The 27326-nt window shown below is 38.3% G+C and overlaps 1 protein-coding gene across 1 annotated transcript; it reads left to right on the forward strand.

Moving 5' to 3' along the window:
* The first annotated feature begins 592 nt into the window (after positions 1–592).
* On the forward strand, positions 593–26732 carry LOC149576614 (uncharacterized). The gene is made up of 14 exons (XM_089818500.1): positions 593–698; positions 777–921; positions 1010–1264; positions 11488–11662; positions 11774–11835; positions 23953–24116; positions 24271–24368; positions 24521–24579; positions 25050–25184; positions 25291–25526; positions 25675–25816; positions 25914–25989; positions 26102–26152; positions 26377–26732. The coding sequence occupies exons 1-14, from the start codon at positions 628–630 to the stop codon at positions 26628–26630; spliced, it is 1923 nt and encodes a 640-aa protein (XP_089674626.1). The 5' UTR covers positions 593–627; the 3' UTR covers positions 26631–26732.
* The last annotated feature ends 594 nt before the right edge of the window (positions 26733–27326 follow it).

Raw genomic sequence — 27326 nt, forward strand, 5'->3', positions numbered from 1 at the left:
AATGTATGTGAGACCGTGGCGGACGATCTGACGTTTAAATTTAACTTTGGGCGCTTTCTTTTTTCGGAAATACAACGTTGTTGGCGTGAACCCGAAGAAAAATGCGAGGTTGCCGGTGTACTCGTGTCTCCGACGAGTACAAGAATCATTTACTTTTAATAATTTTGGCGTACTCGTGTCTCTGACGAGGACAAGAATCATTTACTTTTAGTAATTTTCTTCCTCATCCATTGCTTCAGTCGTTCTCTGAAGCTGACATCCACTGTTTTCGATACGCATCGACTCTCCCCGATTCTCTGTTGCATTTGTTCTCTGCAGTCTATTTCTGTGTATGCCTCCACGTCACTGTCTGTCAAATAGTACACCCCCAATTGACAAACACCTGGCTGGGTTTTGATTTTTTAAAGATGTCTAAATCTTAAACAAATTAATTTTCCAAAGTAGTTGCTTTAATACCTGTCTGCGGACCTGACCGTACGAGATTAGCATCAACCTATAACAGTCGCCGAGAGGACGATTTATTAATAATAAAAATTCCCCACCCCCAGACCCCCAAAACCCTATAAATGGGTTCCTATTGTTCATCCATTGCAGTTCTGTGTTTTTTCATACTCGTATTCAAGCAAGATGAATTTCTTCACAATTCGAAGCATGGATTGGTGGCTTCGGATTTTCGCGATCAGCATTACTCTGCTATGGTAAGTCAAATAAAGTAACCCTTTTTATTTCGGTTCTGTAAGCTTTTTGTAGAAGGGTGATGACATTGCTGCCCGCAGTGTGGCTAGTTCAGGGGAGAAAAGGGCGAGTGTGCCGCCCAGAGGATGGAATTCCTACGATTCGTTTTCATGGATTATATCTGAGGACGAGTTTCTGGCAAACGCGCAGATAATGTCTGAGAAGCTTCTTCCATTCGGTTACGAGGTAAAAAAACGTAGGAAACGAAAATTCAAAGCGTAGCCCATTGTTAGGGTTTTCTGGTTTGTAGAGAGCTAACGTGAAAGATATGCAGTATGCAGTGTTGGATTTCTTGTGGTACAGAAAGCTGGAGCCGGGCGCATCGGTGGGCTCGCCCGGGTTCGATGTGATTGACGAATGGGGGCGACCTGTACCGGATCCTAAGCGGTGGCCATCTTCAGTTGGGGGTGCAGGGCTCAAATTCGTTGCGGAGCGCGTGCATGAGATGGGTCTCTTCTTCGGTCTCCATGTTATGCGAGGCATTAGCACGCAGGCCGTCAAGGCCAACACCCCAATTTTGGGACCTCAGGTGCCTCAATAGATTTATCTGTTCTTATTTTTGAGCAGTTGTGTTGTTCTTTTCTGTAGTTTGAAATGTCTGGATGTTATAAGTGTTTTTGAATTTTGAGAGTTTGGTCTGAAACTAAAGTCTTACACCCTTCTCTGAAGAACCCTAGCGGTTCGACATTTCTATTTTGATTTGTAAGCAAATTGACAGTTGGCAATACTTATTGAAAAATATCAGCATTGCGACATCTTTAATGTGATTCTAGCGGAAATCAGTTGCCAGCGGTATTTGATAGGGAGCTTTTCATTAATGACCTTTGAAGCCTTAGTTTGACAAAATTTGTGTGACGGTTATTAATTCAATGCTGCCCTTCAAGTGCTAGGGCATACTCCTATTTAAAAAAATAATTTCGTGATTCGAACTTACATTTTCAAATGCTAAGACATGCCGAATTTTAAAAGTCTTTTTTGATGGAGTGTTCAGACCTGCGAGGCAACCCAGCGAGGCACGAAGCCTGCAAGCTACCAACCAGTGAAGGCCAAAAAAGAAATTTCATTAAGACTATGTATTAGATTACAACTGAATGATTTTTGATGGTTGACTAAAATCTCTGTTTTTCAAGGTTTCAATATGATGACCATCCGTACCTGTCAAACAATGTTTTCGACGATCATTGTTAAATACTTCTCCAACGTTGCTTTTTGGTAATTGTAATTGATGCGCATAATTTGTTTATTTTTGGTTTGTTGGAAAGACCTTTTGAAAACCATTTGGCTTTAGGATCAATGGAAAGTTGGGAATGCATTTGTTGAGGTTTTGTTAGGATAGGCCATAGCCCCATTTCCACCTAGCAAGAATTAAACAACGCTGAAGCCTTTTTAGCATGCCTTTCTTATTGGTCGGACACTTGTCGAATGGGTGTTGCTCTAGATTCGCTCACGCTCCATGAAAAATGGTTTTGTGTATCTGATTTGATTTCTACGTACCATAGATATAAGTACATGTTTAAAACAAGTAAATATCATTAGTTCAAGTTAGCAGGTCCCCATAATTTCCCAGTGTGTACAGTAGAAATTATCTAAGCAAATGGGAATTGTTGTCGATTTTAAATTATTGTTGCTTTTTGAAATTACCCCGACAGGTTATTGCTTTCTCCAGCACCAAAAAAACTCTTTATACTTCAGCTTTGATACCACTGAAATAACCCCGTCGGGATTATTGCTCCTTAAACACCAAAATCTTAAACTTCAAGGGTTTGACGTTTCGTCAAACAATTAGCAATCAAGGTTGTTACGAACCCAAGATGAACTGATGTCAAATTCTATTCTTGTAATCGGAGTTGTACTCTATGACATAATTCACCAATAGATGTATTAAATGCAATATATATATTCATACCTTCAATGTTCAGGGAGAAACTCTTATTACGATCAAATGTTTCATTGTTTAACCATAATTCAATAATCAACAATATTATGTTTTCATCCACATGAATGTCTGCACCTTCTCTACAAAATACAGGATCATCATGAACCTTTATGGTTATACGAAGATTCCCTGACTGACCACTTCCGAAATCTGTTCCTCCACGTCCAACAACTCTCAGCGTCTCTCCATTATCGATGACTGTATCTCATGCCCTGATTCAAACTTCTGCCGAAACTGGTCACTCCTATTGCCGGCTGAGAATGAAATTCGTATCGCTGAGTCAGGGGTGGATTGCTGTTGGATTCCGAAATACTAGAGCGATGTCTTGAAGTCGTACAAGCCTTAATCCCGTAATTCACAACTGAGCCCGCAAGACACGAGTTCGAGCCGGAATTGACACAGTTCGTGCGTTCTGTGCGACTTGCAATTTAATCCGTAATATTTCATGGACGCCCAAATGTTATAGTTACCCCGCTGAAGTCCAGGTGTACGAAAACGCGTTGCCGAATATGGGAGCAAAAGCAGAGCGCGTTGTGTGATCAGTGTGCAGAGCGCTTGACTGGAAATGTGCTGTCTGCCCGTGGATGTCTTTCATGAATGGGTTCCAATACTGAGCCAAATAAGTTTCTAAGAGACTGCCAATTCATTCAAACCGCATACTCTTTTACCATGACTGGCCCTAATTCCAGTTTCACATATTATGACTCTGAATCATCCACTCGAAGTCACTTGCGTGTGAAATAAATCGTCGCCTATAACGTCTTCCACAAAATGCACCTACTTGCCCTGTTGATCAATCGATGATAGAATATTAAGATCTGCTGGCGGACGCTAAACTAGGGAGTTCGCTGGAAGGTCTTAGGACCAATATATGGAAATGCCGGTTGGAAAGATGGTGTGGAAATTTGTTCTTTACCCGATCTGCTCACACTGTGACTCGGACTTGATAGTCTACCCTGATCACAAACTGAACCCTGATGTAAATAACCAACTGCCGCATGGATAGAATTTACTCCAGTTATTATGGTGATTAATACCACTCTCGCTGATCCAGTGGTGCAAGAACCACAAATTTGGCCTTAAGTCACAAATGATCGTCCTGATGAAATGACTGAATGCCACCTCCAATCTGCAATAATTCAGATGATATTTCACACCCTCAAAATTGCGCACCAATTGAGAGTTTTCGTTCTCAATGGCCAACTGTGACAATTGCGAAAACCCTAGGTTCCACAATGCACCTGTGATTGAATCACAATCTAAAAATCAAAAGAGAGATAAACAACTGCTTGCCTCGAATGGAGCCCCGGGGTGCCTATTTATTCTTTTCTCTCCATCTTCTCCAGAGACTTCTAGAACATTTTTGATCTTATCTCTTAAGTGACTTTATTAAATATTTTTTATAATCCAAGTCACTTCATTAAATTAATTAAATATAAAGTTATCTTTTAATATTCATTTATTTATTTAATTAAAATGATTAATTAGTCGTCCTCATAAAATATTCATTATTTTGGACAACCAAGTTAATCAAATTAATTAATCAGACTGCCACCGAAAATTGGGGACATGATAGTCCGCCCTTCCTGAAATTGCTTGTCCCCAAGCAATGGCTGAACCATGAACCAATCAGTCTGCCTGGATCCCAAATGTAAATCTGTGTATCATCCCAATCCGCACCATACTCTCGTGGAGAAAACATTATTACCAACAGCTGAAAAACTGTACTCAATTCCCAAACAACTGACAATTCTGATGAAATCATCTGAAACCAACTGTAGATGTCGGTAGAAGAAACCATTCTGCGGAACTCAAGCCAACTGAAACATCAACTCTATCAAAACTCAAACCCCTGTCAAAATGACACCTGCACCCAACTGCATTGTAAATATGACAACAGCCATAGGTGCCTGAATCACTGCCATCAAATCCAATCTCTGAAAAACTGCTCCGGGTGTGTCGATGTTGCAGGCTGAGTAACTTGCTACTACCAATTTTATTTTCAAAAGATGGTGCCAATCTATCCCCTAATGGATGGTAAGAAACTGGAGCCAATCTACATCTGCGTGAAATAAAATCTTCTATCTCTGTGTCAAAAGAAAAATGATGAGCGTACCCTACCGCATAACGCTGATAAGAACCTCCAAACTTTGCTGCTGGCTCATCATCACTGAATTGGGAATCAATAGATGGCTCCAATTTTTGACTCCGAGTGACTGTAGGTCGGATAGGACCCTGTGCACTCTGCTCAACAAACCCCTCCTCGAGATCCTTGTGAGGTAGCATAGTAGAAAGGACCCCTATAATCTTCTCAACCAATCCGCGAATAACACTAGTATCTCGGATGAGAACACCTTCTGTCACTTTATGCGAGTCTAACTGAACACATGCACTATCCAGCAAATACTTCATGAACGGTTCAGTGCAGTAAAAATTATATGAGGAAACATTAACATACTCCCCTTTACACCACAACTGGTCCTCCTGTAAAGGTGGCATACTCAACTGTACCACACTATCAACTATCTGAGAAGAATCAATCTGGAGACTTGACTCTATTGGTGTCACAAACTCATTAAGACCAACGACTTCCAAATCCTGGACATGTGTGTCAGCCTCAACAATATGCTCCTTAGTAGCAACTGCGGAAGTGTACTTACCATCATCCACCTCAATAGTCAAATGAACTGGGTCTGGGGCTGGTTTTGACCGCAAATGCTCCAACTCCACGGTCACCTCCTTCAACTGAAACTGTGACTTCTGTAGATCTCGTTGTGTGTCCTCTAAAACCTCAATAGTCGCTATGAGCTCCTGGGAAAGCTCACTCACCTCCTCTTCACGATCCAAGAGTGCCTCATAGGCTGTACTCCCCCACTCAACCAAGTGATCACGGTCGGCTACCAATCGTAAATAATCCTGCTTCAAAATCCGGACAGCTTCACTCAAGGCATGAATCTCTGCCAAAGAAAAATAACCACCGTTGGACTCATCCATCATAGAAGTACCCCAACCAGTGACGGCCAACAACTGACGAGCAGTATCAAAATGCTCACAAGCGATAACAATGTCTTGCTCACTAACTTTTAACTGGCTAGTCACATGATGGCTCTGGCTGAACTGTCTCCTACAAGCCTCTTCTGGTGCTTTGTCTATAGGGGTATCCTCCAGGTTATTGATTTCTAGAATACTATCATCCATATCTCGCGAATCATCTCCAAGGTCCATATCAACATCCAGAGTGTCAGAATCTGTAGTACTGCTCTCTAATTCCTCTGTACCCAAAGAATTTTTCAAAGAAGCCGTGTCTTCAAAACTGTCCATTTCATCCTCCTGGATGTCATCAAGGCCAAAATGATCCTGGGACTCATCTGTACACACTGTCAAATATGAAAAATCTTCAACATCTTCCAGCAAGAATGGTTGTCTACATATATAAACCAAGCCCAATACCGGTGTATAAAAACTAATACCAACATCGGATGTTCTGCTGGCGCAAGGAAAGGCAACACCGTATACTCTGCTAATCAAATCCATGATAGCACTTAGACAATCATTGCTACCATTAAGTGTTAAAGACTTCCAGTTAACGGAATCCCAAATGCTGCTGGAACGATCTCGAGTCCATATCCGTAAACAAGAAGCAGCTGGTAACTCAAGCAAACTCCTTACCTGAGTAATGTGACCAATACCAACTAACTTCACATACCTGTCTGCCATTGTCCCTGTATCTTGGATGTGAATGCAAGCAGATCTCGTAACATTATCAGCTACCATATATGATCCGTCGGCTGCAGGGAGCTGAATGTCAGGCATGTAAGATGAGACTAAGCCCAGCTCCATGCCATGCTCATTTCTATGTCTCTCCCAGTCCGGTAATGCCAATGGAGTATTTACCAAGGTTGCTTGATTGTCCTCAAGCTCACGAGAAAGCTTGAAAACTTTCTCCTCCTTCCTCCTCAAGGCATCTGAATAGTCTTTGATAAGGCTAAGAAGATGGTCACGGTCTGATAGAAGATGTAAATAGCTTGACTTCATGGTTCCCATTCCTTCACTAATTGCCTGTAAGTCAAACCAAGAAGATTTTGCCTGAACTCTTTTTTGTCTATCCTGTAACTGAATCATCTGGATGTGATCCTCTAACATGTCCCGCATCTTGTCATGATGAGATAATGAAAACACAATACTGTCTTTGCTCACCTTCAGCTGGCTGGACAAATCATGTGAAGTACTGCCATTCTCATCCGCATGTGACGAAGCATCTAACTGAGCCTGGTACTCTCTCTCAGAAAAATCATGAATACTCAGTGTTTGCTCATCTCTACTTGGTATCTCACCATCAACATCCCTATCATCATCTGAACTCACTTCACTGTAATCATTGACTGTCGGAACCAAACCACCTTGAGTATTTGAGACATCACCCTTGGGAAACCTGTATACAACTGTCTCATCTTGAGTATCAAGTTGACAGTTACTATCCATCAGCGTAATATCCTTCACCACTTCTTCCTGTGACCGAACTGAAACTTCTGACCGGTTGCACACTTGTTTCTCGAACTCCTCATTAAGGTTCCTAGTAACATTGCCCACTGTATCAGCTAGTACTTTGCGAGAAGATTTTCCGAATCGAAATCCAGTTGACTTATTCACCTTAGTTGGGTCGGACAGCCTGTCAATCATATGGTGGTGCTTAACCATCAGTTCAGACATGTTATGTCTGATTTTTCTGAGCTCATCTTGAATGTCTGAATAGCTCTCCTTTCCACAGTTCCGACTCTGCATACTGTGTCTATTACTTGTCCAAGATTGTGTCCTTGGAGACTTTGTGCTGTACTTGTACATCTTGGTTGAAGTAGAGTGCTGATCACTCCTGTAAGTCGGTTCTCACCCCACAGGATGGTAAGAAAAACCGCTCTGATACCACTGAAATAACCCCGACAGGTTATTGCTTTCTCCAGCACCAAAAAAACTCTTTATACTTCAGCTCTGATACCACTGAAATAACCCCGTCGGGATTATTGCTCCTTAAACACCAAAATCTTAAACTTCAAGGGTTTGACGTTTCGTCAAACAATTAGCAATCAAGGTTGTTACGAACCCAAGATGAACTGATGTCAAATTCTATTCTTGTAATCGGAGTTGTACTCTATGACATAATTCACCAATAGATGTATTAAATGCAATATATATATTCATACCTTCAATGTTCAGGGAGAAACTCTTATTACGATCAAATGTTTCATTGTTTAACCATAATTCAATAATCAACAATATTATGTTTTCATCCACATGAATGTCTGCACCTTCTCTACAAAATACAGGATCATCATGAACCTTTATGGTTATACGAAGATTCCCTGACTGACCACTTCCGGAATCTGTTCCTCCACGTCCAACAACTCTCAGCGTCTCTCCATTATCGATGACTGTATCTCATGCCCTGATTCAAACTTCTGCCGAAACTGGTCACTCCTCCTATTGCCGGCTGAGAATGAAATTCTTATCGCTGAGTCAGTGGTGGATTGCTGTTGGATTCCGAAATACTAGAGCGATGTCTTGAAGTCGTACAAGCCTTAATCCCGTAATTCACAACTGAGCCCGCAAGACACGAGTTCGAGCCGGAATTGACACAGTTCGTGCGTTCTGTGCGACTTGCAATTTAATCCGTAATATTTCATGGACGCCCAAATGTTATAGTTACCCCGCTGAGGTCCAGGTGTACGAAAACGCGTTGCCGAATATGGGAGCGAAAGCAGAGCGCGTTGTGTGATCAGTGTGCAGAGCGCTTGACTGGAAATGTGCTGTCTTCCTGTGGATGTCTTTCATGAATGGGTTCCAATACTGAGCCAAATAAGTTTCTAAGAGACTGCCAATTCATTCAAACCGCATACTCTTTTACCATGACTGGCCCTAATTCCAGTTTCACATATTATGACTCTGAATCATCCACTCGAAGTCACTTGCGTGTGAAATAAATCGTCGCCTATAACGTCTTCCACAAAATGCACCTACTTGCCCTGTTGATCCATTTCAAAGCCTGCACAATCCTGATTGCCGTTGACAATGTATTAATCGATGATAGAATATTAAGATCTGCTGGCGGACGCTAAACTAGGGAGTTCGCTGGAAGGTCTTAGGAACAATATATGGAAATGCCGGTTGGAAAGATGGTGTGGAAATTTGTTCTTTACCCGATCTGCTCACACTGTGACTCGAACTTGATAGTCTACCCTGATCACAAACTGAACCCCGATGTAAATAACCAACTGCCGCATGGATAGAATTTACTCCAGTTATTATGGTGATTAATACCACTCTCGCTGATCCAGTGATGCAAGAACCAGAAATTTGGCCTTAAGTCACAAATGATCGTCCTGATGAAATGACTGAATGCCACCTCCAATCTGCAATAATTCAGATGATATTTCACACCCTCAAAATTGCGCACCAATTGAGAGTTTTCCTTCTCAATGGCCAACTGTGACAATTGCGAAAACCCTAGGTTCCACAATGCACCTATGATTGAATCACAATCTAAAAATCAAAAGAGAGATAAACAACTGCTTGCCTCGAATGGAGCCCCGGGGTGCCTATTTATTCTTTTCTCTCCATCTTCTCCAGAGACTTCTAGAACATTTTTGATCTTATCTCTTAAGTGACTTTATTAAATATTTTTTATAATCCAAGTCACTTCATTAAATTAATTAAATATAAAGTTATCTTTTAATATTCATTTATTTATTTAATTAAAATGATTAATTAGTCGTCCTCATAAAATATTCATTATTTTGGACAACCAAGTTAATCAAATTAATTAATCAGACTGCCACCGAAAATTGGGGACATGACACTTTTGCCGCAAGGACTAGATTTTTCATTTCAATTATCATTTTTTATTTGTTTTAAAGGTAAAAGTTGCAAGCCACCATAAATTTTTAATAAGAAACTAAAACTGGTTCAAGAGCTCAAGGAGGAAAGTGTCACGGGGCTAGATTTTTACCTCGTGTGGCACTGGCGATCTCCCCCAGATGGGACGATCCCAGACTGCACCTGTCTCCTTACTCCCTTAGCTCAGCGCCTGCATACACTTGGTCAGCACAATACAAAATATCTTGCACAGCGGAATAAAGCTCAACACACAATGAACACAGTATTTTGGGGTAACAAGTAGCTTTATTGATTATCACAATGGCCCTTGGCCCGTGTTACATCAAGCTCAACAGAATTGTTGATCACTACCCGAGTGCTCTCCCTGGCACCCAATACAAGTTCCCACCCCTAGTTGTGCATCCACTCTTAGAACACTGGCACAACCATATGCACCTCACCCAACCTTGGCTGTTGCTCTTCATGTAGATTCCACACCCCCAACACCCTGTGTCGTTGGAACTTGCCGAAGCAACCTTAGATCTCTCTTGACCTCTGGCTGATTTACACGGATAAGACCCAGGGCTCCCCCCTGCTGGGGAGCCCAAGTCAAGCTGGCTCTTAGCACTTCACTATCTCTACTCTGCTTCACATCACCACACTGCAATCTTAGAACACTCTGCTCACTGATAGCTGTTGTGTGCCTCCTTGCATCTCTGCACCATGACACTTCGCTTTGGAGAATAAAAGCAATCACGTAGACGTTCGTTTCAGAACGGTCGGGGTACTCTTCTTCCCCCTATAATAGTTATAAGTGCCCAGCCCACTCCGCATTTGAAATTGTCCGTACAGCCGACAAGCCGCTTAAAGACCTCTGTCTCAACCGAGGGACAGCATTTCCCCTTATGCGAATCATCCACCCCTTACAGAAAGAGCCAGTAAGAAAACCTTCTGTCCTTGCTTAATTACAGCATTTATACATCAGCATACAATAACGAATCCGTGTAAGAATACACCAAAACTATTTGCTAATCCAGGCCGAAAAAGAAGTCAAAACATTGAAGTTGCAAGTTCATCAGCCAACTTAGCTGAGAGGTTACAGCCTTTAAATAGACCACATAGATTACCCCTGTCAAACAATTTGTAACCAAACTCCATACCTGCCCCTAAATTGGCTAAAAAATCAGCAAATTGATTGGCTTTCCTGAAACAATGACTGATTTTGAACTCTTGAAACCATGGCAGTAGCTTCCAAACTCACCTAAGACATATTGAAGATCCCAGTTAACAACCTTCTTTGAAGACAATGCTGAAGTAACAATCTGAGAATCACCTTCAATATGGAGTAGCAAAATCCTTCAATTACTGTTTATTAATTTGTGGATTTTTTTAAAATTTTGTTCTGTTACTTTTGATTGGAAATGTAGAGAAGTTTTAAAAGAACAATACAATGAATAAAATTTCATAGTAAAAGAATTTTAAGGTATAAAATCCGTGTCTTGGGAAAGAAACATTAAGGTTAGTCAGATGCTTTCCAAATTCGTTGAAAGTAGGTTATTTCATCCTATTTTGTCTAGAATTTATGCTTATAGCTGGTGTATTATTGATGTAGGCGGATTTGCATGGTCAACTTTTGAACTTAACTATAAATCAAGCCCCACAGATGTAAATTGTTTATCCTTCAAATTTCAATGAGAGCATCTCAAAAATCAAATTGGGTTCTCCCAGTGAGAGTATACTACATTAAATTAATATCCTTTATTGTGAGTTTTTTCATCATTTTAACCTTGTACAGCTCTTACTGGATTACTTGACTAAGAGGGAAGCTCCCTGTATGATACCTGGTGCTTGCTTAATTTTATATGCCCCACATTCAAGTTTGATTTCAAACCACCCGTAATGATCAAAATCTGATTTTGAATCAATACTGATGATTATTTTATGTACAGGGAGTACCCTACGAAGAGAATGGACGGATATGGAGGGCGAAAGATATTGCACTGGTGCGGCAGACATGTGGGTGGATGCCAAAGTGCTTCATGAGTGTGAATACCAAGGTGGAGGCAGGCAGGGTTTTTCTGCGCTCTCTTTATCAGCAGTATGCTGATTGGGGTGTGGATTTTGGTAATAAGGAATTTTCTGCACTTCCCTAAATCTGTAGAGTTTTTGTATTGGAATGGAATTAACAGATTAAGAGGACAATCCAAGTAAGTAATTGTCACGGTTGGATTGCAGTCAAACATGACTGCGTCTTTGGAGATGACCTCAATGTAGACGAGATCTCCACAGTGTCAGAGGTACCTATTTTGCCAGTGCCTTTCATGGCATTGGGTGAACTTGCTTTAATTCAAATTGTTTCCTTAAGCTTTTTCTTTTCAATTTTCTTTATCTTTCATCTTCATGGCTGTATCAAATTGTATTGACCCTTGCTTGTAGTTTACAAGATGTTCTAGCACATTGCTAAATATGATGTTTGTATGATTATTACAGTTTTTAACTTTTTTGCAGTGAAAGCTTGAACAGTAGCCTTTGGTCCGTCAAATTTATATAGAATTTTAAAATTTTTTTTTAAGCAAAGTGGACAAAACCACATATTTATATAGAAATTGTTGTTCTTATATAAATATTCAAATAGTATATAATTATTCATTGAATTTACTCACACTGAGTTCAGCAGAAATGTTGAATTGGTATTTCCTCATATAACAAATTTTTTCATGTACCATCAAATTAAACGCGTTCCCATTAAAATTTGACCCGTGCCCATTTCCAGGGTGTCTCAGAAACTTCCGGAAACCTTTCCCTTGGCTGTCCCATAAAATTATTGTTTCAGTTTTGATAATTTGTTTGATTTCCACTCTCATGTGAACTCTAAAGTTCAATTACTTAACACAAACATTATATGTTAAGGTTTTATTATTGATATAAGCACGCTTTATCCATCATGTTATATGAATAATTAAAATTTCCCTATATATTTAAAATTTTAAAGCTATTCCTTGCTTCGAGAAAAAAAATTCGAAACCTATTTTCCTGCCCTCTTGTCCCAGAAACCTGGGGTAACATAACCCGTGAAACTCGAGGATGCGTTTCCGGTAAAATTTGACCCATCCCCTTTTCCAAGACGCCTTGGGAACTTTTGGAAACCTTTCCCTTGGCTGCCTCATAAAATTAATGTTTCAGTTTTGATAATTTGTTTGATTTCCACTTTCATGTGAATTCTAAAGATAAATTATTTAATGCAAACATTATATGTTAAGGTTCTATAATTTATATAAGCATGCTTTATTCATGTTTTATATGAATATTTAAATTTTTTCTATATTTTAAAATATTTCCTTATTTTTTATATAGTTGTTCCCGTTACCATCCCCTGCTTCAAGTAAAAATAATTCATCTCAGAAACCTATTTCCCCATCCCTCTATCCCCTTGTCCTGGAAAATTGGGGTAATATAGGCTGTACCAAACTCAAGTAATTATTTTACCATCCAGGCAAACCCAAACCTTAACCATACCTGATGCTTTACCTAACCATACTTGACACTGTCCCTAAATTGAGAACTAAGGATAATACTAATGGAATAAGTTTATGATATCCATCTTATCACACTATAGTTAATTGTGACTTGAAAGTATTAGTTCATTTCAATTATTTTAGCTTGGTACATCTTTTTTACATGTGCAAAAATATCATTAGGACTTGGAAGACATTATTTGTAAGAAACACAATTTTACATCTAAATTATTGGCACGAAACATTTTATTATCTGAATTGTGGGCAAATTGGTATGAAGCTCTACAATTTGTGAAGAGCACTATGGAGTTCTTGGGAAATTAGTCAGTGCTATAAGAAGTGAACTAATAGGTCAATGTTCATGTTAAAAGTAGTGTGTGCTAATGAAACAGTCCGTTGCATAAAACATTACAAAAGGTTCAAGGTTTATTAAGAAACTGACTAATAATAAAACACAATTTGTGATCAAAGCCAATATAACTTTACCAATTCACTTATACGAAGCCAAAGAAACAAAGTTTTAACCCATTAGAAGTGCAACCATTACCACCAGCCCAATTATTCATAGCTTCAATCAATGAAATTCCTCAATCTATTCAGGAAATTACCAATAGCACATAACAAAGGATGAAATACAACTATACATTGACTGGTAGGATGTAAAGTAAAATACAAAGTCTCCAACTTGATAGGCGCCAGCCCTTCACAAACATGGTACACTATGTGATCTTGCTAGGTAAAGGAATGACATTGTAATAGGAGGATATCTGATGAAATGAGTTGCGCTCATCCACTTAGTCAGTTATGTAGCAGAGATAAAAACCCACATCTTGTTAATGGAATCAATAGCATTCTTCATTGATTCTCAGAAACTCATTATATTAAATAGTCTGGCAGAATTCCATCAATGCACACCACTCTTCTGCATTTATTCAAATTACAAATACATTCTAGCCAAACAAATAATTTGTCAGAATTGCATCAGTGCTTGTTAGTACTCCATGCTTACTATAATTACAAAATGCTACTCTTTGATTGAAACGAGAAACACACATGCTACCTCTAATCATGGCTTTTGGACTCTGGAATTTGTACTTATAATCTACGTTCGTTCTCTTGCAGGCTTCCCTTGTTTGCTAGCTTCATTCTGAATTCTTGTAAAGTCAAAAAATGGTTCCAATCAATAGCTCAAGTGGCTTATAGAAGCAGTTCCAAAAGTTCCTATTCTACATTTGGACCAAGTACTTATCATTTCTTTTCTTTATACAACAACAGGAAGATCGCATAATAATCTTTCAGCTGCTGCATGGACAAAATGGTTCATTCTTTGAATGTTACGAGTTTGCATGCTAAATATTGTTTGGAAGTCTTCTTAAGATGTTGAGAAGCTAACATAAACATCAATGTTATTCCTTTCCTTTGCATGCATTCCTCTTTAGCCTTGCCTTCATCTCTTTAAAGTTTCAAGGTGCTTTCAGGACCCCAAAGCCATAATTTACTTCAAATATTTGAAACATGGTTCTAGTCATTGATCAAATGGAATACAAATTGCTTTGGATTCTCTTATCCCACAAAGCCTTTGGTTGGCTTTATTTGAATGTATTTTGAAGCATTGACAACATGGTCAATGGCTTACAAGCTTCTTATTTCTTTTAGAAGTTTTTTTTTTTATAACTTTAATCCACATACACGCTTTTACCAATGTTGACTCAAATTGAATTGATAGTTCACGAGACCTTTCAAGACTTAAAAAGCTTCTAAGAAGCTCACAAAACTCTCACCATTGTACACTTGCTGCAATGTAGATTGTTGATTTGTTTCCACATAGATTCTCTTTACAGTTGATAAATTGATATGGATCTATGTTTCTCTGGTCTGTCGAGATGCAATGGATTTGCACATTATCGTCAACAATAAAGCCCTTGAAAGGAATTACATGCTGCATATTGGGCACGGCATTCTTTGTTAACTTTCATCCATATCTCGCTCTTTTTTAGTTAAATCAAAGTATAAAATGGTCTGTAGAGTCATGGGTCTTTTCTTGTTGCTGAATCAATCTGTGTCAATATGCTCCTTCACGATTAAATGTGACCAAAAACACAATGGCATTCTAAAATGCATGAATCCATTGGTCAAAATTTTATTGTCTCATTATCCTTCCATATTAAAGTGATCCCAACTTTATACCTTATAATGACCTAAAAGAGTTTGTCTCGATCAATGATCTAAAACTTAATTCAATGGTTGATATATCTTTTTTGATAGATAGGATCCCAAAGGTCAATCTAATCATCAGAAGTTGTAATGGCTGTTGAGTAATATTAATAAAACTGCTATCAATTAGCTTTCTGGTAAAACAAAGCCCAAAGTTTTCTATTCTTTTATAAAATCCGAAAGGTGCCTTTTTTGTTGATCCATTCCAATCAACAAATGCTTGATTTCATTTATTACAATGATTCACGTTTGCTTCCATAAAAATAAAAATTGCATCCTCCTGTATCTTTTAGGTGGGTCACTTGACCTAAAGGCTCCGAAATGTTTTGATTTTCACTAAAGGAATAATTTGTCTTGCCAGGGTTAATCTCATGCATCAAGGTCAGTTGTGGTGTTCGGTGAAATTGGTTCAACTTTCTATTGGGTTTGCGAAGTTATGTATTGGTGCGCTTCATCTTGTTTGCTCTGCATTTTTACTTAACTCATCGAGTCTATGCTTGGTAATATGGACTCCTCTATATGCTATTTCTTTACATTTTTAGTAATTTCTATTACAATAATAGATAAGTCGTCTATTATTAGTTAATGGTTATCTATTGTAAATATCTAGTTAGCTTTAGTTAGCTTTCACTTTTTTAGCTTTATCTGTTAGAATAGAATATTTCTATTCTTTTTGATAGTTTCCTAAGGAAACATCGCTTTATTCTTTTGTATAAATTGACCTCTTGGTCTCTGTTAATAACGAGCAAGTATTTTACCAATTACTTTTGTAATATGGTATCAGAGCTAATACTTGAAGTTTTTTTCAAAAATTCTATAATTTCTTTTTTGAAATTATTTGCTTCAAAATTTTTGGACTTTTTTCTATGATTTCTCAAAAACCTGTCTAGGGTTTTCCATTTTTTGAAGAATTCGTGTGTTCACTGTCATTTTTCAGCTGCTGAAAATCGCAGATCTGGAGGTTGTTTTCCTGCAACTTGGATCCTCATCATATCTAAAAACTAGGGTTTCAATTTTGGCATTTGTTTTTCTGCAATCAAGGAACGACGTTTTTGAGGGTGAAATCACAGTTTTTTATGCTAAAATCTCTTTGCCTATGCTGTCTCAGGCAAAAATGCCCCTATTCTAATCAAAATCGTCTTTTTTAGACCCGCAAACACCATTTTTCTGTTGCTTTGACCTTCAAATCTGCCGACTGATTTTTTGGCTCGAAACCCTAATTTTTGGGGTCAATTTTTTTTTGTTTGTAGAGTCTTGGTGGGTTTTTTGAGAGCTCAACTGGGTTGTTCGTTTTTTTTGGGTGCCTCGTTTTTCGAGCCAGCGGATTCAAAAAACAACAGCATATTCCTTTTGGGTTTTTCGAGCTCTCTTTTGGGTCACTCTTTGATTCTTCTGGGTCTTCCATATTTTTGCCTTGAACAACGTGCCTTCATAGATTTTCATTGAAAGACGTACCATGGCATCTCTAACAAATATTTTGCTCGACCATAACTCCAAATTCAATGGTCGCAATTATGGAACTTGGAAGTAGCGCATCATCGCAATCTTTGAATATCGGAACACTGATCAACTTTTTTTGGGTGTTACGAAGCGTCCGACTTCTCCGGGTCCTGATCAAGATACATGGGATTTGAATAACCGAGAGGCAATAATGTTTCTCAAGTTATCCGTGGCTGATGATCAGCTTTCTCAGATTCCATCCGGCAAGGTAGCTGCCAAAATTTGGACGCACCTTAAAGGTCTTTATGAGACTTCTAACAAGAGTAGAGCCTTCTTTTTGAAAAACACTCTGTTTTCTATTGTTACGGATGAGTGGACCATGCTCCAGGCACACCTGAATTGGATTCAGGAAATCTGTGATCAGCTACTTGCCATTGGTCGCAAGATGGAGGAAGAGGATATTGTGGTAATCACTCTTCGGAGTTTACCAAAATCTTGTGAGCATTTTATCGAGACTCTCAACATCACATATACTGGTGTTGATCTAAAGTTCACTGATCTCTGCACCCTGCTGCTTTAGCAAGATCGGTGGAAACAACAGTTTGGTAGCAGCTCTAATTCCACCTCCACTGAGCAAGCCTTTGCTACGAAATCCTTTCAGAAGGATAAGGGCAAGTTTCAGCAACCATCTCAGCAAAATCTTTTGCTCTAGCATCTGATGGTACCAAAAAGAAGAACATTCAATGCAACTACTGTCACAAGTTTGGTCACATGAAGGTTGAATGTCGGAAACGCTTAGCTGCCTAATCTAAGCAATTTGGATTGCAACCCAAAGTGAATAGTGCAAAGCACATTGAGCAGGCAGAATTTGCCTTTTCCGCCTTTATGGCTAAGAGACCTGCAGATCATGTGAAGTCGTCTGCCTGGTACATTGATTCAGGTGCCTCTCGACATTTCACTCACCGCAGAGACTGGTTTACTGACTACTGGCCTTATTTAGATTCTGTTATTTTTGGTGGTAGAGAAGAGTACACGGTTGTCAGTAAAGGCAACATTCGGATTCAGTCTGTTGGGAGGAATCTCATATTCCTTGACATGTACTATGTTCCAGGGATGGAACTAAATCTACTCTCAGTCAGGCAGTTGCTGCGACATTCTCCACACTTGGCAGTCACCTTTAGTTCACATCAGTGCACCATCACTGATTGGGCGACTAAGTCTATTGTTGCAGTTGGTCTTGAGGATCATGGTCTTTTCAAACTTACTGTTTCTGGTGATTCTCAGGACTTAGCTATGGCTGCTCGGCGATCTTCCATAAGCACACTTTCGCATCAGCGATATGGGCACTTAAATGTGCATTATCTCTCACAACTTGCTCAGGATGAGCTTGTTCTTGGTTTGCCAGAGATTCAAACTCAACACCTTGGAGTTTGTGACGCATGTCAGGCTGGGAAGCAACATTGCACACCTTTCCCCAGTGGTGATTCTTGGCGAGCTTCTCAGGTACTTCAGCTTGTTCATGCTGATATCTGCAGCCCTATGGCCACTCCTTCTGTTCTTGGGTACAAGTATTTTCTATTGTTTGTAGATGATTTTAGTAGAAAAATGTGGGTGTATTTCCTTAAAAAGAAATCCAATGCATTTACTGTATTTTAGAAGTTTAAACCCTTAGTTGAAAAAGAGTCTGGGAAATCTATTATTACTCTTAGCTCAGACAATGGGGGGGAATTTTGTTCTAATGTTTTCTCCAGCTTCTTAGATACACATGGCATCCAACGCTAGTTCACCACACCCCACACATCACAACAAAACAGTGTAGTTGAATGTCGAAACAGGACAATCACTGAGATGGCTCGTTCCATGCTCGAACACAGACATGTTCCCAAGTAGTTTTGGGCAGAAGCAGTTAACACTTCAGTTTATCTGTTGAATTGGTCACCCACACTGGCGGTCAAAGGTAAAACTCCGGAAGAGGCCTGGTCAGGTCGCAAGCCCAGAATCAGTCACTTGAAGGTTTTTGGCTCTCTTGCTTTTGTTTGGATCCCTGATGCTTCACGCACTAAGTTGGATGCCAAGAGTCATAAACTGATGCTTGTTGGATATAGCAGTCTTCACAAAGCCTACCGCTTGATTGATGTTGAGACATCTCATCTTATATACAGCCGTGATGTAGTCTTTGATGAGTAGGGAGGACTATTAATGCCTATTTCCCTTGTTCCTGATCCAGTAGACTAGCCTATGTAGGCTCATGATTTGGGAGTTCGGCTTCCATTAGGTCCACCTGATGGGAGGGCTCCTGCAGCTCCAGTTATTCCAGTGATACCTGTACAGACTCCTTCGGCTTCTCCAGCAGGATCACCTCATTTTGAAGATGCTTCACCTGAGTTTGATCCAACTTCTGATGCGGATCCTGCTGATCAAGCATCTTCTAGTACTACTGTTGGTCCTTCTCCTATCTGGCCTAAGTGGTGGGCTAAGACGCTGATCTTCATGATGATGAGCTCGTAGATGGGAGAACTGCTCGAAAAAAGAGCAATATTACAGATTTTGTTAACTTTTCTCTTATGGCCAACATTCACAATGTGTTTGAACCTCAAACATATTCTGAGGCTAAAGGAATTTAGAGTGGGAATAGGCCATGACATCTGAACACCAGAGCTTGCTGAAGAACAACACTTGGGTCCTTTCTGATCTTCCACCAGGGAAGAAACCCATTGGCTGCAAATGGGTCTACAAAATCAAATACAAATCAGATGGTACTTTGGATAAGTACAAAGCTCGTTTAGTGGCAAAGGGCTTTTCTCAGCGTCAGGGCATTGATTATGAGGAGACCTTTGCTCCTACTGCAAAGATGAGCACCAACAGATTAGTCCTAGCCATGGTAGCACAGTTTGGCTGGAAGGTCCATCAGATGGATGTAAAGAGTGCTTTCCTGAATGGTGATCTCCATGAAGAGGTTTACATGACACAACCTCCTGGTTTCAAGGTTGTTGGTAAAGACCATCAGGTTCTTAAATTAGTGAAAGCTCTCTATGGTTTGAAGTAGGCCCCTCAGGCATGGTACATCAAGATTGATAAGTACCTCAGTGATCAAGGCTTCAAGAGTAGTTCTTCAAACTCAAATCTGTACATCAAGACTACTGACAGTGACATCATCCTTCTGGTTATCTATGTGGATGATCTGATCATCACTGGCAGTTCGGCATCTTTGATTCAGGGAATCAAACAAAACTTATGCCAGTCTTTTGATATGACTAACCTTGTGCTCATGCATTATTGCCTAGGTGTTGAAGTTTGGCAACAATCTTCTGGTATATTCATCTCTCAGTCCAAATATGCCAGGGCCCTGTTAGACAAATTCCGAATGCAGGATTGCAAACCTACATCTTCACCTATGGAGAAAGGTCTCAAGTTATCAGCAAAGTCTGATTCTCCTCCCGTTGATGATACTACATACAGGCAACTAGTAGGTAGCCTCATCTACCTCTTTGCTACTGGGCTTGATATTAGCTTCGCAGTCAGCTATATTTCACGCTTTATGACAGCTCCTAAGGCTGATCATTGGATGGCAGCAAAGCGTGTGCTTCGTTATGTGAAGGGCACTTCATATTATGGACTTCTGTACTCTCGAAGTTCTAATCCTAAACTCAGTGGGTTCACAGATTCAGATTGGGTAGGCTTTGTTGATGATAAAAAGTCAACATCTGGATATGTGTTTAGTTTGGGATCCGGTGCAGTCACATGGACCAGCAAGAAGCAACAAGCAGTTTCTCTCTCTTCTAAGAGGCTGAATACAAAGGGACTATTAAGGCAGGGTGTTTGGCTTCGTCGGATGCTTGGGGATATGCAGATGTCACCAGCAGGACTGACTACTCTATTTGTTGATAATGAAGGTGTTATCAAGTTAGCACGAAATCCAGTCTTCCATGAATGAACCAAGCATGTGGATGTTCATTGTCATTACATACGACAGCTGGTTGAAGACAGGACTATTGATCTGCAATATGTTCCTACCACAGATCAGACTGCAGACATTCTCACCAAGCCTCTTGGTCCTGATAAGTTTGTCAAATTCAGAGGACAACTTGGTGTTCTAGATAGATTAACCATTAAGGGAGGGTATTACAATAATAGATAAGTCGTCTATTATTAGTTAATGGTTATCTATTGTAAATATCTAGTTAGCTTTAGTTAGCTTTCACTTTTTTAGCTTTATCTATTAGAATAGAATATTTCTATTCTTTTTGATAGTTTCCTAAGGAAACATCGCTTTATTCTTTTGTATAAATTGACCTCTTGGTCTCTGTTAATAACAAGCAAGTATTTTACCAATTACTTCCGTAATAATTTCAACCCTTCTAGTTCTATTCTTTTTTAAAAGTCCAGAAGGTACGGTCCGCCGCTGATCCATAATAATCCATTCTAATCAAATAACTTCTTAATTCCTTTATTATAGTGATCCACATTTACTTTTGTAAAACCTATCTCTCTTAGACGGGTCAATTGGTGGCAAGGTACCCAAATGTTCTCACTCAAAGAATAATTTGACTTGCTCAAGTAGCTTTGGTGTTCCTTATTTGGTTTAGCTTTTGAGTTTGTGCAGTTATGCACTATATGTTTTCAATCACTGTTTTCATTTAACTCATTGAGTCCATGCCTGGTAATTTGGACTCATCTGCATGCTAAAGTTTTCCACACTTATAAATTCTATTTTCTTTTAAAATTTGAAAGGCACCTTGCCATTCATCCATTCCATTCTAACAACTTTGCTCGATTTTCTTTATTACAAATGAGCAGAAGTTGCATCCTTCTATAAAACTAAAAGCAAAAGTTGTCTCTTTTCATCTCTCTTAGATGGGTCACTTGACCCAAGGCTCCCAAGTTTTTTCAGTCTAGGAATTATTTGTCTTGTGAGGCTCAATTTAACATATTAAAATCAAGTAGCTGTGGTATTTGGTAAACTTGGTTTAGCTTTCTTGTGGGTTTGTGCAGTCATGTATAAATGCATCTAATTTTTTCACTGTACATTTCATCAACTCATTGAGTCCATGCCTGCTAAGGTGGATTCATTTTTAGCTCTTTTCACTCTTTTTAATTCTATTTTTTGTTGTCTGTAGGCTCTAGTAAATTCATATTTTATCTAAAAAGATAGTAACAAAAAATTTTTTTTGTTATGACAAACTTAGAGCTATGTAAAGCACATGGTGTACAAGGATATATTATATATACTAAGTTGGGCCTATAATGTTTTAACTTTTTTCAGTACATGGGATCCAGATTTTGCAGTTTAGGATTTGAAACAAATTGACCTGTCAAACTGGCGATTCTGAGTGCACTAATGTGCATCTGTAAACTTCTGCTGAAAGTACAATATAATGATTAAACTGAAATCAAAGTTCTGCACTTGCTGGATACTAGATGTGCCGCAATGTCATGAATAATCCTTGAACTTGGTGCTATGAAATAGAACAAAGCTACCCCATGTCTAGATTTTTTTTACATCACAAAAGAGTCATAGAATAAGCCAGCCGCCCTGAATAAAAGCATAAAAAATTAGCACCTTAACAAAGTCTGCAGTCTGCTGCCCACAATATAGCTACCAATAAACTAGTGATGGTGCCTAAAATTGGCAACATTTGACTTATAAATATAGTGCCTAACATTAAGACAAAAATTTGCTCTGTACATTTGCCTTCTGCTTGTGCACTTGCTTTGTGCTGCTGGGTAGGGTTTTTCTCATAGTTACTGGATTCTCGATTCAGATCCTGGATCCGGATTCACATGTGGATCCGTGAGGATCTGGGCAGGGTCCGTGATCCTGCCTGTGGATCCGTCAGGATCCATGGCCCAAGGATCTTGATGGATCCACAGGCAGAATCAAGGATCCTGCCTGGATCCCCAAGGATCCAAGCACGAATCCTGAGGATCCAGCACGAATCCATGGCAATACAAGGCGCAAAAACATAAAATCATGAATGTGAATATTCTGTTTTTCTTTATAATCATGAAAATAGATCAATTATCAAGTATACTAGATTCATAGATGCATACTATGAAATAATTTCTCTTAGTTTTTAGTATATATATACATGAATCCTCTACGAATCATTATTGGAAAAAAAAAAAAATCCTGAATCCACGGATCCGATTCATGTGCCCGAATCGGATTTGTTTCACAAATCGGCAATTAAGGTTTTTCTATTCTGATACACTCATTGTACTGCAGAGCTCTGCGACACCAAGTGACAAAAACGTCTAACAGTGTAAAGCTGCCCAGAAGAAAAGCAATAGATAACAGCACCTAAATAAATTCTACAGTCTGGCCACAATATAGCTAGTAATAAACTAATGTTAGTGCCTAGAGTTGGCAGCTTTTAACTTCTAAAAATAGTGCCCAACATTAAGACAACAAATCGCTCCATACATTCTCATTCTGCTGCTGCAGTAGGTTTTTAATGTTCTGACATGCATTTTACTGCTGCGCCCAGCAACACCAAGTGACAAAAAATCTGACAATGTAGTCATATTTATGACTGCTAATAATTCAGAACTTTTAATCTTGACAATAGTGTAAATTTAGAAGACATTATCGATTCTATAGGGCCTTTCCTTTATAGTATCTTCTTGTTATAAGATTAAATGCAAGAATTTAACTGTAAATATTTTCCCTTGATTATATTAGACCTGGAAGTGAATGTTATTCATAAAATAGTTTTTATGTATGCTTACCCTTTATAGGCTTATTGTAAAGTGATCTGAAGTATTACAAATAATTCAACTTGGCTTGTAAGATTCTTTTGTTTCTTGAGGTTGAAAGAAAAATAAATTGATATCCATTTTAGCATAGGAGTTGCCTAACAAAGTGAACTTTTTATATTCTGTGGTGGTTGCCATATAATTTAAGTTGTTCGAAATTTTCAAATGATCTTACACTACAATGCAATTGCATTCCAGTTTTTTCCATTTTCTTTCTTTTGACTGTTTCTATTTACTATGGATGGGACTTAATTATATTAAAACCATTTATGTCATTCTAAGTATTCTTCACTTGATCCTCAGATAAGAAATCTTCTTCATGCCATTTTAAAAATTGCCGATTATTAATGTAATGTTTTCACCTTCAGAATTATTTTAAAAAGATTTATGATATTCAAAATAGTCTAGGAGTGCTCTTCTTCAGTTGATTCCCAGATAAGAAGTATAATACTTTTCCTATAATTAATGTTATGTGTTCTCTGCCTTCAGATATTGAGAGCACTTGACCGGCCAATGTTGTATTCCATTTCACCTGGGACACATGCCACACCGAATATGGCATTGAAAATTAGTAGTTTGGTTAATATGTATCGAGTGACTGGTGATGATTGGGATACATGGAGGGATGTTCAATCTCATTTTGATGTAGCAAGGTGGTAATCGAGTTCAGGAGCTTTTAATTTTTTTGTAATTTAACTCGGCTAGAGGAAGCTATTAGACAGCTATTTTTTGTTTGTTTGAATGCTTTAGAATTAAACTGTAAAACATGATCCAATTCCTAATTTAGTAACTAATGTTGTTTTTTAGAGGCTTTGCATCAAGTGGTTTGATTGGAGCACAAGGATTGCTTGGACAGTCATGGCCAGACTTGGACATGCTTCCATTGGGGTGGCTTACTGATCCAGGTAATGATTATAGTTAAGAAATTGATTTGTTTAGGAGTCTGAAAAATATGAGTGGTAAAATAGATCTAGGTTATGTAGAAGTTGCATGCTAGCGTCAAAAATCTTTGATTATTTATATTTTTCTCAATTAATTATCAATTTGTCCTCAACAGGGGTAAATCAAGGCCCACATCGTTATTGTAGCCTTACGCACGAAGAGCAAAAGACTCAGGTTAGTTCACAATGTTCTTTCCCTGGACCAGCTTGGACTTGAACTTGGGACCTATGTTCATACTAGTGTGCTGCACTACCGAGCTACTGATCTTCTTTGTGTTTGGGGTTTATTAGTAGGCTCCATGATATGGCTCAAGTGCAACTTATTTCTCCAATGCTCGTGCTTGAGCCACACCTTGGTGCCTAGTCTTGGTTTTATATCATGTTGTTTCCATAGATTAGTTAAGACTTTAACCTAGGACTCCCATGTGCATACTGTGGCGCTCTTGCATCACTGGTCCTCTTTCTGACAGGCTTTTCTGCAGGCTTCTTATTAGGGATCAGGGTGGTTCATTTCACCCCTACATAAAATATTTTAAAGGTTTTTAAACTAAAAGAGGGGTAAAATTTTTATATTTTTAAGGTTTGATTAAATGAAGACAACTGAAATAAATGTAAATAAATCTTAAAAACATCTCTTATCTGCAGATGACTTTGTGGTCCATGTCTAAGTCTCCACTTATGTTTGGAGGTGATTTGCGGCATATTGATGATATAACAATGAGACTTATTACAAATCCTACCTTGTTAGCTATAAATTCTTACAGTACCAATAATAAAGAGGTAAGTTTTGAATTACTATTGTGATCTTAAATGTTGATCATTGTTGTGTGTTATGCTCAATCTTTTTAATCTAAAATTATATTGACAATGATCTGTTTCCTGACAGTTTCCTCAAATTAGTTTTGTTCGAAGGAATCATCACCTTAAAATAGAAACAAGCCCGAAACTTGGTTCAAGCACTGAATTCCTGCTAAAGATTTCAAGTTGCAATGTAAAGAATACAAAACCCTGGGGTATTAGAAGTACAAATGAACAGATGGATGAAGTTTGTTGGAATGACAGCTTGGCTATGAATAATGAAGGGATATGCCTAGAATATAGAACACAAGCTAATGCATCATTGTAAGTCATAGACACTAGGCACAATATTTGATTTGAGATTAAGTTCCTTTCTCTGAAGATGGTCCTAGATTTTACAATAATATAATTTTCATATATCTATAATTCAAACAGGCTTACAATACTAATAATGCATTGTATGCCTTCTTAGATCCATAGACAACAATAGACATTCTCGTCTATTACAATCTATAATAGGGGAAGTGTGTTTAGACTCGTCTCCAAATAAGGCATTTACATTTGGCCAATTAAAAAGCAACCACTTCGCACCATGTACTAACCATGCAAGTCAGGTAATTTATTAAACTTCATTGGTTTTCTTAATTCTACTATGTTGTACCTATTTTATTATCTTATTGTTTGTCATATATTATGGTCATATTCTGAAAGGACTGGGAACTAACAAATGATGGAGCTCTTAAAAATACATACACCGGCCTTTGTGCAAGTGTTTCTAAAGTTGAAGGTGATTTTTCTAGCCATTAATTAGAACAAATTCTTTGTTATTATATGGCATTTACATCAGTAATTTAGCTAACATGATATTTATTATTATTAATAACATTTCTTTATTGAAGGTCTGAATCAAATTGATAATGCACGTGCTTGGATAGCAAACGGTTTAAAGGGTTTGTAACTTCGCCTAATATACTCAGAAAATTATAATATTTATTTCCCTATCTATACATTTAGGAGGAGAAAGAAACCTTCAGTGTTTAGATTAGTGTATTTTTAAGGTACTGTATGCAAATGTTGGAGGCTTTTATATACGAAGTCTCCTTTTTAGTAAGAAATTCTTTAATACTTCAAAGAACTGACATTAAGAAGCTTTTACAACGTGTAAATTTTGTAGGGGAAACTTACATTGCATTCTTTAATTTGGGCCCCAACACACTTACAATATCTGCAAAGACGGAGGATGTTATAGACACACTTCATACAGGTTACACAGATAGTGACAATCTGAGGACCAAAAATGAATTACAAGCAAAAGAATGCTCATGTTTTGAAGTTTGGAGTGGTCGAGATCTTGGAGTTGTAAAAGATAGAATAGTCATAGACGTTTTAAGTCATAGTTGTGCTTTAATTATTTTAACATGCACTTAATTGTAATGCATATAATTTAGACATCAGTGATAATATTTATTGGATACAGATTCTAAATCATTTAAAGGTTATATGATATAGGCAATATTTTTGTCCTACAAATGCTACTAAATCAATTACTACACAATCTACCTTTTTTGTGAAAATTAACAAATGATAATCAAATGTAACTGTAAAATGGATGGACAAAAAATGATGAAAATCGTTCTTAGGTAGTTAAAGGTACTTTTCATTGTGCCGTCTCTTCCATATCTGCGAATCCTGAGCTTTTGAGTAAGAAGTTGAAACCTACGAGAGTACCATTTACCAAGTTTTGCACATGCTACATCTCATAACGCAATTGGAGACTCGAGGAGAACCCAAAAATTTATGGCTCCTGCAAAAACATCAATTGAAATGTTCTGTTGAGATCAACTTTAGTTTTGATCCCTTTTGCCGTTGTTTTACGGAAGGGAGAGCTACAATAGTCTCATCTGTAATCGACTTTCTCTAAATAAATATAAAAAGAATAAATTCTAATCCTTTTCTTTGATGGATGAAATTTGATTTTTTTTGCCATAGCTTTTCTTATTACATTTTAGAATATCACAAAGTGCTGAAGGATAAATTCAAGATTAGTGTGGGAATTAATGCTATTAGGGCCCTTTTGGTTGCTGGAATATAAATTAAGCATTGGCATTTGGAATGCTGGCTTTG

Source organism: Cupressus sempervirens, chromosome 1, assembly GCF_028749045.1.
Source record: "Cupressus sempervirens isolate cs-2001-9-10 chromosome 1, ASM2874904v1, whole genome shotgun sequence".
NCBI lineage: Eukaryota > Viridiplantae > Streptophyta > Pinopsida > Cupressales > Cupressaceae > Cupressus > Cupressus sempervirens.

Excerpts from the sequence above, each read along its gene's own strand:
- LOC149576614 (XM_089818500.1), top strand. The coding sequence starts at position 628 with ATGAATTTCTTCACAATTCGAAGCATGGATTGGTGGCTTCGGATTTTC. Across the intron at positions 24,117-24,270 it reads TCTCATTTTGATGTAGCAAG|AGGCTTTGCATCAAGTGGTT; the intron begins GTGGTAATCGAG and ends GTTGTTTTTTAG. Across the intron at positions 24,580-25,049 it reads ACGAAGAGCAAAAGACTCAG|ATGACTTTGTGGTCCATGTC; the intron begins GTTAGTTCACAA and ends TCTTATCTGCAG.